The 12,305-nt window shown below is 41.5% G+C and overlaps 1 protein-coding gene across 1 annotated transcript in view; it reads right to left on the bottom strand.

The window, feature by feature from the left end:
* Positions 1-12,305, bottom strand: part of WRN (WRN RecQ like helicase) — a 2,579,924-nt gene that overhangs the window by 2,083,878 nt on the left and 483,741 nt on the right. Inside the window, 1 exon segment of the mRNA XM_044059154.1 lies at positions 5,660-5,780. Coding sequence (XP_043915089.1) covers positions 5,660-5,780 — 121 coding nt within the window.

Raw genomic sequence — 12,305 nt, 5'->3', positions numbered from 1 at the left:
GCATCCACTTTCCATGCTTGGCTGTGGGGAGTTCTGGTGCAAAATTTGCTCAATTGAAAGTTCTGACGGGAAGCGAAGAGATCCACCTCTGGTGCCCCCCCACCTGTGGATGATCAGCAGCTTGAATGATTTGGGTTCCAGTTTCCACTCGTGCGGGTCCATGAAATTTCTGCTTAAGTCTGCCAACGAATTTAGTTTGCCTGGCAGGAATTGAGCTTGCAGGTACACTTGGTTGCTCAAGGCTGTGTCCCACAGAGCCATGGCTAACCTGCCAAGTGGGTAGGAATGGGTCCCCTCCCCAATGCGTGTTTATATACCACATAATTGTGGTGTTGTCTATCAATATTTGCCCTGGAAGAATAAGGCATTTGAAGGCTGTCAGAGCAGTCTGTACAGCTAACATCTCTTTTTGATTGATATGCAGGTGCCTTTGCTTTGGGCTCCATTTGCCTTGAATACCTTGTCCTACCATGTGCGCCCCCCCCATGCATAGTCTGATGAGTCTGTTGTTAGGGTTTGAGCGGCAGGGGGTGGAGTGAACGGGAGTCCTTTGTTGTGGTAGCAGGCCTCTGACCACCAAAGAAACTCTGCCCTTAGGCAACGAATGATACAAATCATTGTTTCCAGGTTCTGAGAAAGTTGACACCAGAGACTTTAAGTACCATTGAAGTTTCCTCATATGCAGTCTTGCATATGGGATTAGTAGAATGCAAGAGGCCATGAACCCTAGAGCTTGCAGTATATGTTTCTTGCAGATAGCTGGGCTTTGATAGCCAGTAGACTGAAGTAGTTTGTCAAATACATTTGTTTTTCTGGAGTGAGGAATGCCATCTCGGAAGTTGTGTTGAAGCTTGCTCCCAGGAATACAAAATGTTGGCTGGGGACCTTATGTGATTTATTTTCGTTGATGGTGTACCCCAGTGAAGTTAGAAGTCTCTTTACAAATGTCAGGTGCTGGAGTAGCATTTCCTGACTGTCCGCCTGAATCAGGCAATTCTGCAAGTTTGTGTAAATTTGAATTTTTCTCTGCCTGCAATATGCAATGGCTGGAGCTAGGCATTTTGTGAATACCCTGGGCGCAGTAGATAAGCCAAAGGAAAGTGCAGAGAACTGATCATGCATACAGCCTGCTCTGAAACGTAGGTATTTCCTGCAAGATTCCCTTATGAGGATGTGCAGATAAGCTTCTTTTAAGTCTAGGGTGGCTAGCCAGGATTCCTTGGCTAGCATAGGAAGCAGCTGTTGGACAGTAAGCATCTTGAACCTTGGAATCACCAGGAAGGTGTTGAGAACAGACAGATCCAGGATAGGGCGCCAAGAGTTTTCTTTCCTGGGTACCATAAACAGTCTTGAGTAAAAACTTCTCCCCTATGCTCTGCTGGGACAGGTCAAATAGCCTGGATACTGAGAAGAGAAAGTACTTGCTTTTGGGCCTCTGCCCACTGGTTTGGGGGGAGGTCTGGCCATCCGCTTAGGGTTGGCAGTGAGTGGAAGTAGAATCTGTATCCCTGGGATACAATGTTCAAGACCCATTTGTCCTGGGTGATGCACTCCCAGTTTTTTGCACGTAGGGCAAGTTTTTCTCCTAAGGCTGCAAGTACTGGTGCAAGGCTTGGAAGAATTAAGGATAAGTCATTGTGAGATTTTACCATAGGATGTTGGGAACATCTGTTTTAGAGGTGGGAGCACTCCATTGCTTAGATCTGTGCATACACTGAGACTGTAATTGTGGTGGTATGCTGTCCCTGGGTAAGGGCTGAGAAGGTCTGGAAGGGACTGGAAAGGACCAGTTTTTTGAAGGCCAATCCCTACTGAATCTAGGTGGCTGTACCTGTAGGAAATACTTAACAGTTTGCATAGATTAAGTTTTTTTCCTCCATCTTTTTGAGGACATCATCTGCTTTATTGCCAAACAGGCGTTCTTGATTTAGTGGTGCATGCAGTAATTTTGCTTTGACATAGTCTGGCAAGATATGTTCCTTACGCCAATCATGCCTTCTAAGAACAGACCCAGTGACAGCAGCCCTGCAAGATGCTTATAAGGCATCAAACCCACATTGCAAAATAGGTTTTCCAACTTGGTTAGCAGAATGCATTAACTCTTGTAAATCTTTATGTTCTGCACAATCAGGAATCAACATAATTTTCTGTTTAATTAGCTCCATAATATGTTGCTGATACTTTAACATATAAAACTAGGAATTTAAAGCCCTGATGGCAAGAGTAGCAGAGGTGTATATCTTCTTACCCAATCTGTCTAAAGCCCTAGAGTAACTGTCCGAAGGGGTAAGGCTTTTGGCTATTGTAGCCATAATGCCTTTGGGTCCCTGGGAAATGGTCTCTGGATCCACAGTAGGATTCTTAAAGAGAAAGTTGTGGGAATCAGGTACTCTGTAGTACCTGTCAGGTTTCCTGGCCGCTGGAGGCAAGGTATCAGGGGTAAGGCTGGATTTCAAAAAGACATCATCTACAATCTCCAGAACAGGGGGGTATAGCTAGAGGCCTGTGCTGAGGCAAGTCTAAAAATTCTCTGAGTCTCTTATTGGACTGTGGGTAGTCCTGGCATTCCCAGCAGAAATGCTCTCAAAGTATGCAAGGTTTCGCCAAAATAAAAGTCCTCTGGAAGGGACTCTGCATCTGAATCCTCATAGGTAGATACGGGAAAGTCCTGGTAATCAGAAGGATCAGAGTCATCAGGCTCACGGTCTGTAGAATCAGAAGGAAAATTGATCCTTGGTCTTACAGAGTGGGAAGGCTGGCTTCCACTAATTAAAGTTATAAGGTCTTCAGGCATTCTAAGCATTTGTTTCCATGGCATGGGAGCTTGAGCATGCGCTTTGGTCGTTGGTTTTCTAGGCGAAGTGCGAACTCTGGGCCTGTGAAACTCCGTAGTTTTAGTAAAAAACGAAGATGTCAGTTTAATACGAACATCGGAAGGTTGGAGTACACCCTCAGAAGCCGGTGCCTGCACAGCGGCTCCGGACCCATCCAAGGTAGAGGCATCCGCAGGTTCCATAGTCGAAGAAGCAACTCACGGCATACTGGACTCCAAAAGGGTCTCTGCAGAGGTCTGCGAATCTGTAGAAGCAGGTATCAGGGGCTGTGAAGGCGCCTCACTGAGTACCGGCCTATGCAGTCTGTCTCTGTCTTTATCCTTACATTTTTTCAGAAGATCGGTAGCCGGATAGCTTATCGAAGCCATTTCGGAATACGGTGAATGAGAGCGGAAGAATTTAGCAGCAAAAATAGCCCAACGACAAATAGTTTGGGCATTGAACAAGGCAAAAAACCAACAGCGAGGAACATAGTGGTCTGGGCCTAAACAGATGACGCAGTAAGAATGTAAATCTCTGTGAGATATTTGCTTTCCACACGCAAGACAATCAACTTTTTCTGACATCGGTTAGAGCAAGAAAAAAGGATCTCCAATGGGGTACTTATCTTTTAGAAGACTTCAGGTCAGAAACGCAAAAAATGAAAATTTCAGAAGGCGGCCGACCGGCACTTGCGAACTGCTTCTGCTTCAGACACTGCATGGCAAGAAAGACTGATGTAATGGTGTCGGCTGCATGTTTTATACCCATGACATCCTGACGTCATGGAAGAAGCGACAGCATCCAACGCAGAAATCCCAAGACTCTGGTATTCAGGCCGAGGGCTACCTGCAGGCAGATAACCCAAATGTGATGACTGAAACAGTGAAACACGAAGAACATTCAGCAATTCCAGATCCACAAGTCTGACCAGCCTCATATGCAAAGCCATGGAAAGACTTATCAGGGAATTAATCAATCAGGATACAGCAAAATCTCCAAACACTGGACCTGTCTCTGTATTTTTGAAGGGCAGGTCATGGTTACTCCACCTGGATTGTTTAGAAAGGCAAAAATGTACACACTCCATACCCTGACCTAGCCAAAGCTTTTGGCACAATTCCCCACTCAAGCATAGTAGTAAAGCTAACTAAACTGGGAATAAACCCCTATGAACTCCTCTGGACTGCAAACTGGCTCACAGATAGGATGCAGATAATCAAAACGGGGGAAGTTACCTCCACAAGGAGGACAGTCAAGTCCTCCCAGAGCTCTGTGCTAATAAGCTCTCCTGTTGGGCATCTACTTTTCTGAAGTAAAAGCCAATACCAAACAGCTATGGCTGGCTAAGTTTGCATATGACTGTAAGCTAGGAGCAGTTACTGAATTTCCACATGACTTGAACATCCTGCAGGAAGGTTTGCCTCAAATAAATAACTGATGTCAAAATCGATGTCTAAAACCAACCGCCAAAAAATGCATTATTGCATCATTTGGGAAGTCATTTATCCCAGGGAAATACCATGTTGACAATACCCCCCTAAGAAATGACCCAGTTGTTCAGGATTTGGGAACTTATGTGGACAGTGACCTAACATTTGATAAACATGTGTCTATTGTAAGAAAGTTCTCTTATATTACATAGCTTATAAATACATGCATTGGGTCTATATCTAGGGATGTCACTGTCGCCCCTTTACTCAGCCCTCATTGACTATAATGTCCCCTTTGGCATGTATCTATCCAGACACATGCAACACAACAGATGGAAAGCCCACAGATACACCTTACTAAAAAAATACAAGGCCTAAACAACATGTCCAATATGGACCAACTCAACTATACTCTATCCTATAGACTAAGAAGTTACCAGTGTCTGCCACAGAAGGCATCCTCTGACCGATTACTGATGGATTTACTGCAAATCAACAAATCAAATGGCATCAGAAATACTCTCTCCAGAGATATAAACCTCTTTTGCAACAACGGAATTGTTCGATGGGACAGACATATTTCACAGAGTTTACCTCTGCTGTAGAAAAGACTCCCTAGCCACAAACAAACTTCACTCCTGTCTATTTTCAAGCACAACTTAGATCCGTGGATGGCAAAGGGAAAATTTAGCCCTAGACTGCTCCCTGTACTACTAATGGACACAGGCAGTTCCTAAATCCTTTTTCCGATGCACAGGTCCCTTCAAATTATCTATGGTATGATCACAGTTATTTTTTATTTGGGAAAATATATAATTGCCAACCATGGCATAGGTAAGACTAAGCTATAAAAAAATCTGATAGGTTATTCAAGCACAGAGAAATTGGCAAAGCTTAAAATGGCCTGCAAGGACAGCTAACTTATTACTTATGTATGAACCTAATAATCTTTCCCAGGTCACATGGGCTACAGACAGGGCTTCAGTCCTCTGTACCATGGAGCCTGACTGCAGGTTCTGTGTATGTTTTATAGTAGATAAAAAAGGATGGTACAATAAAATTCAAGGCCCAGTCATTCCAACATACAAACTGACATACTTCTTCACTAACTTTCTGGTCAGCACATTAGGCTAAGGGAGGGAAAGATAGCAAACACAGGGATTGCGGGCAAAAATGAAACCAGTAGCTCAAGGAAAGAGCTGCAAACTAAAGAATGAGGGATTGATGAATGCACGGTTACCCCATAAACTGAAGGGGAAAAACAGTTAATTCAGAGTTTGAGTCAAGACCTTACAGTATGAGAATTAACTTTAAGAAACCATAACAGACATTGCGTAACTATTTTTCTGTTGACATAATTAATACATAACCTATAAAGACTCCTACTATTTAACAGCATTAAAGCAAACTAACCCAACTCATCATCTTCTTCTACTATGCCCTCATCTTCATCTTCTTCGTTCAGAGAACGGTCACTGGTATAACTGTACTGTTTTTTCTCTGGCTTTGAGTCTTGGTCCATACCATCTAGGGCCTGTAGAACAAAAACAAGGGATAAACAATCATTATTACAAGGCAAACATGAAGTTTTACCAGTGATTTTTTTATTACTTATTTACTGATCCAAGACATCAGAGAGACATAAAAATGAGTCAAAAAATATGTGATTCTACTTCAAGTGTTATACTCTAGTAACACTGTCAGCTTTTGAACAGACTGAAGACAAACCGATAACTACCAGATGTAACGGTGGTAACCAGAGTTCAAATCTGACCAAATTACTTCTGGATCAAACAGGAAATTATACATTCATCACTCTAGTCATGGTTCTCTTTCCCCATTTGAAAAGCAGAAGCTTGATCAAAGAACACTATGGCAACAGGTAAAGTGCACTCTCGGAGCCAACGGACATGCACATAAGCATGACATTAATGTATATCCACATTTGCCACTTATACAGGGAAAGAAATGATGTGAGGTCAAGTTAGAAAGAATGAACCCTAGTGATTCACCATCTCTAATGGTTCCATGGAGAGAATCACTCCCTTCTCTGACTCTTGCAAAAAGTATCTCTGACTCTTGCAAAAAGTATCAAATAAATGTTAACAGGAATCAATAGCGGAGGGACTTCATGAACCTAGCTGGTAGTGTCAGCAATTCTTCAGGAAACAAAGGGTAGAGGAGGGAGCTAACAGTTATGTAGGAACCAGTGATGGTATCAAAATATGGTCAGAGAGCTCATGGAAAGGCCAGTCTCACAGTTGCCTAGTAGGATTAACAGCAAAAGGGAAAATTACTGCTCTGCAGAATCATGGGGAAAATACATTGTGCTACTAATTAGCAGTGGAACAGAATTTGTAAGGGCTGCTGAGGATTCTCCAGTACCATGCAGATTCTACATTTTGCTCACAATATTATACCGCATGTCCCATATTCCCAGTGGTTAAAGCAACTCCAGTAATTAATAAAATCTGTCACTGTATAATAGTTCTGTCAAGCTTCAAGTGACAGAATGGACAGCAGTTTAGAAACCTACCACATTATATATTAAAAAGAATGAGTCAGTAGGAGACTAAACCGTCCAACTACTAGGCAGCACTTCAGCTGCAGATTTTCAAGCAGCCTTTATCAGGGGATATCCCCCTCTATCTTCTATCCTGCCCCTGACTGGCATGTGAATACATATTCGGTTACATAGCCCCTAAAATGGAAGGCAGCCTCCCATCCTTTTGTTCCTTGCTGCTTAAAATATCTAAATGAGAAGATTCTGTGTATTCCAAGAGAGCTAAACAGACAAGTAAAAGCATACAGAAAAAATTAAAACAAGTGATAATTTTAAAGGTGAATTGTTGCAGGAATGGTAACCAGCCCTGCTGAGTAAGCTGCACTAAAAATCTAATATCACACTGTTTATTCTATACAACTATCAAGTCTTCCTGACATTTCTCTCAGAAGCTACAACACAGCAATTACAAGCAATTAGTAGGATACTAGATAAAATAATATTGCTAAATAGGATCTACAATGGCCCGAACACTATCTAGAACTGAAATGGAACCTGCAAGGAAATCAGGATAATCAATCTTAGCACTTGAAAAAAAAATGTCAGAATAAATGTAAAGTCTGACTCCACATTCCCCAAGCTGTCAAAAAAAGACACTGCTAAAATTCCAAACCTTGTTTAAAAGAATGCACACAAACAAATGGTGAAGTCGGTTGTGGGGTGGAATTCATCCACCTTAAAACAACATACATGAATACTTATCTGACGGTTTGCTAGAATACCTTCTGCTTTGGGTAACTGTTAGGGGTTTCCACTTCTCATTTAATCACAGAATATTTGCTTTTTCATAACTTCCATACTCAGTAATGCACATCCCTCCCTCTTCCCACTGAAGTTGTGATGTCAGACTTCAGGCTGTAGAAGGCAAGTCCAGTCTCTCTTCACTCTGGACCAACCACCATCACACTAAGCAAGCACATCTGAAAGGCGTAAATGAACACAAATATAAAATTATGGACTCCCGGTTTAGAAACAGCTTGAACAACAGTGAGCTTGTTGAGTTTGGTCTTCCACATTAACTCATTACCTCCAATGGAACTCTGGGAATGTGTATCATAGCTTCCAAGAGGCAGGGCCCTAAGCTTTTTGATAGAATCAAATTATGTCCTCACATTTCAAAACATGTTCATATTTCTGGAACCATAGATGTTACTCAAGGAGTGTAAATGCAAACTCCTCAGCACAAACTGTGTTTTACAGTGGTAGTATTCTTCAGGTTCTAGGTTTTAAACTAGATTTTATAAGACACAGTAAACATAGTAACTACTACTACATTTGTAAAATGTTGCAAATAACTTATAATATACCAGCAACCACTCAAGATACCCACGTACTGTTAGTAGCATTTTGTTCATTCAGCTGACAGCTTTCATATGAGGCGAAGCAGTTCTGTCTGTGCTACTTGGTTGTCAAGATAATTATAAAAACATGAAATTTATGAAAATATAAATACTATATGAACACAAATTAATATCTCAATACCTGCACTAGACTAGATCAAATGTCAACACAATTGTATTTGGTACTGCATAAGCTTAAAGATAATTATAATACTTTGTATGTAGCATGTTTTTTAAATTATTAATGCAAACATGAACAAGCAATATTTGATGCTTAGAGGTGTCATGATCTAACTGCAGATGCACCTACAGGTATTACTCGGCTGTAATGACTTAAGTAATTTGTAATTAAAATGTGACCAAGCAAGCCATCCATTTAAATTTTTTTTGTGTGCTTTCATTCTGTAAAATTAGTGCCCGTTAAGAGTATAATTTGTTGCAAAGAAAAAAAAATGCTAGATTTAAAAAACAAACAGGGTTGTTATGGCACAATCACTTGAGCCCGACCATACAGTAAGATTTATTCAACGATCAGTGATCCAGAACTCACCCTAATGAAAATGAAGTGCCTCTTCATCAGCCCATACAATCCCTTATGCTATTCTATTTGCTTGTTGCATTACTTATCTGTTCTGTTTTCTGCAACATGCCTAACTGTAGAGCAAATGAATGGTTTGACTGATGAACAGTTAAGGAAGAGCTTGTGAAGTTAGACTCCAAGCTAATGGATGAGGCTAGAACATGGAAGGATGAACAATCTAGTAAAGAAAACATTTTGAGCCAAGTTTAGACATACAGGAAGGGTTGGTTCTGAGACTGTGAAAGATTAAAAAAAGGCTGAGTAGACATAAGGGCCTATAATTCAGATACTTATCTAGAAGACATGGCAATGAGCACAGACAGAGAATGATAATGATGATGAGGTGGTCCAAAGAGATTTGAGAAACCTCTAAATCTTCCTCATGAGGAGTCTAGAAAATGGGATCAAAAGCTTAGATTAAGAAATTCAAGAAGTCTTAGCAATTCCCTTGCTGTAGAAATGTTTTTGTTGGAAGTGACTGAGAAATGGTGGCACTGATTTGCAAAAAAAAAAAAAAAAAACTGTTTAAAAAAAAATGATTTAACTTGGAGTAGAGAGAAAAAAAGAGGGATCAAGTGGCAGACAAGCTGAAATGGTCAAGAGGTGTACCTTAACTAAAGTCTGTGTAAGGCCTGAAATGAGCAACTCACAAGTTACTGGAGAACCAGCAGTGCCTCCATTTGGGACGGGCCTTCTTTTAACTTTTGACAAACCAGAAAACCAGAAAAAAAATTCCGTTTGGATAAATAAGATTTTCTAGTAGCAGGCTTAAACACCTGCTACACAAACTCAGAGAAAAAGTTCCAGCAAGAGATCAAACCCCTATCATCCTTCCAATTAGACTGAAGTTTTGAATGTAGGCATAAAATCAAGTATTTCTTGCCCTGTGTGATCAACTTTACTCTGCGAGGAAGTTTTTACTAAGTTCTCCACGCCAGATGTATGAGAAGAGAGAAGTAATGTCTGGAAGAACAATATCATCCCTGATCTTTAGAAGGACTTTGGCTATTAAAGAGGGGAAAGGCATATAGGAATATTCCCTCTCGGGGGAATGAGAATGTATTGTTTTCAGGCCTTTTTGCAAGGTGGCCTAGAACAGACCTATTCTACTTGATTGCCAAGGTTAGGAGGTAAACAGATCTACTTGCAAAGTTCCCACTGGTGGTCAATCTGCAGGAAGATTTCTGGGTGCAGCATCCATTTGCAGAGTCTTTGGGATGAAAGCCTGACAGACAAAACAGGACACAGTTGTGGGACGCACCGTGACAAAACAAACACTGCTTGTGACAATCTTTATGGGGAATCTGTCTCCTGCACTGGCATTTACTCTGCGGATGACATGAACCCCACAAGAAATATAACAAAAAGAAAAAAGATAAAAGCAAAAACCTCAACAGGGCACTTGCCTGAAAACAGCTTTGTGAACCAGAAAAAGCAGACGTTCAAAGATGATCAAAAGATGCCATTCAGACTGGCGGCAAATAAGCTCTGAGGATGGCACATTTGGACGTCACCTTTATGCCCTATGCTGTACATGGGGAGCATACATGTGACATACGGTGTACCTTAAGCAACTTAAAGGATTTGGTATACTGGCCGGACATGGGGCCACCCTTGGCAGGGGATCCCTATTGTCAAGAATATTGCAACAGTTAAAGGAAGGACATCACTGAAATCTCTGGCCTCTGGGCTCGTACCCATGTTGTTATTCAGCCAGAAAAATCTGCTGGATCCAAACACCTTGTGGTTAGGGCTACAGATTTGATACATCAATAGCTGCTATTGAGTCCTTCACGTCATAATGGAGCACTGGAGTGAAGGGCTTGGATTTCCTACCTGCAGCAGTAAGGGTTTGTCCTTTTTCTCTTGGATTGGAGGAAGTCATCGACATCAGATGACAAAAGTGAGGAACCTTTGAAGGATGAAGCTATAAAAGGTAATCAAATCCCCACCAAATGGGGTAAGCAGAGCCAGTAGTTCCAGCATGCGGCTATGCAGGATCCTGCCATCTTGAAAGAGAGAAACCATCAGAGACTGACAAACAACAAGGCAGTGGAGGTGTAGGAATAAAGAGCCCTCCTTAAGGTTCCTGTCAGCAATACCTCACCTGGAATGTCACGGTGGAAGCACATCATTTGCATCCAGTAGTTTTCAGTGCCATCATATTTCATATACAGGCAGCAAACATACAAATTCCCAATTATTCCACAGTTTGTGTTTCCCAATCTGGAAGATAAGTAGTTGATAACTGAAATACACAGGTCCACTACCAATACAGGGGCATACTTATCCCAGAGCAAACAAAATTTGGGTGGCTCAAATATTCAGTCTGCATTGCAGAGAATAGTGACACATTATCAGACTGTTCCCATTTATAGCTGTGTCCTAAAAGGCACCCACCAAAAGTGGGAAAGCTCATGCTCAACAGGTCTCATGCTTTTGGATTCTCCTTTTGGAACAGAAGATGCAGTCAGTTGCCCATCCTCATCTTTTTTTTTAACATGTCTGTGAAGATGTAACCACAACACCTGGGACACACTGGTGGTGAAATATGGACTACTGTTTCATCACTGATGCCTACAGGTGTTTTCACATTCCTGTGGTGGCTGTAAATGTTTAGTTTTATACAAATTTGTCCTGAATGTTTAAGCCACAGAAGATCCTGAAAATTCAGCTATCAGAAATCCTTTTTTATAGGTCCTGAGGAGCAGAAGGAAAATTAGAAGCCAGCTGTGGTGGTAAGTAATGGATTAAATGAGAGACAAGGTGCTACCAAGGCACAGGGGCCAGGCTGTGTCATGAAGGGAGTCACTGTAGATGAGAAAAATGTGCTCTGCCCTGCAAAGCAGTACATGTTAACTCTCAGTCCCAAAAGTACTACAGTAAAGGTGCTGCATCTCGCATACATGTAAAATACAACATATGCATGTGAAGCACACACTTGCCCGAATTATGCCAGTATGGGCCAGCATCATGATTGCAGTAAGACCAATATCAGGGGTACTGATTTTACGTAGGGTCCATGTACCAAGACTTCAATGGGGTAGACATCAGTGAAGCTGATAACTGATGAACCAAAGCCTGCTGAACTAATGTCAATGGTACTAACACTTGCAGGAGGACATTGTGCAAGACAGAAATCAGTGCCTGATGGCTAGCAAAAGAATGAGTCTCCTATTTTTTAATGGCAATTACCAGTTTGTTGCTGTCATTTACAGCAGAATCCCAGCCTGCCAAACTGGAAGAAGAGATAGTAGCATGAGCAAATGGAAGAAAAATAGTGCCAGAGTCAAGAGAGAGCATGGAGAAAATACAGATTCGCTGGCTCCTGAGGAAGTTACTGTCACTTGCACTTTGAGCTCTACAACAGTTAAGGCAGGGTGCTTGACTTTTATTTATTTTGCCTTCCGCTCCATCAAATTTATTGATTGTGTCTAACCTTCTGAGTAAAAAGCACAACGATTTGAGGCTTTTTACTGCTAGTGAGAGAACTTTACACCACTTAGATTTAGAAGAAAAAGTTTAAAAAATTTGCAAAAGTTGATCTTTATCTGCAGCATTAAACAATTTGAGGTG

This window comes from Protopterus annectens, chromosome 17.part0 (genome assembly GCF_019279795.1).
Source record: "Protopterus annectens isolate FY-2018-M chromosome 17.part0, PAN1.0, whole genome shotgun sequence".
NCBI lineage: Eukaryota > Metazoa > Chordata > Ceratodontiformes > Protopteridae > Protopterus > Protopterus annectens.
The sequence above is the reverse complement of the archived record's forward strand: the minus strand, read 5'-3'. Positions and strand labels throughout refer to the sequence as shown.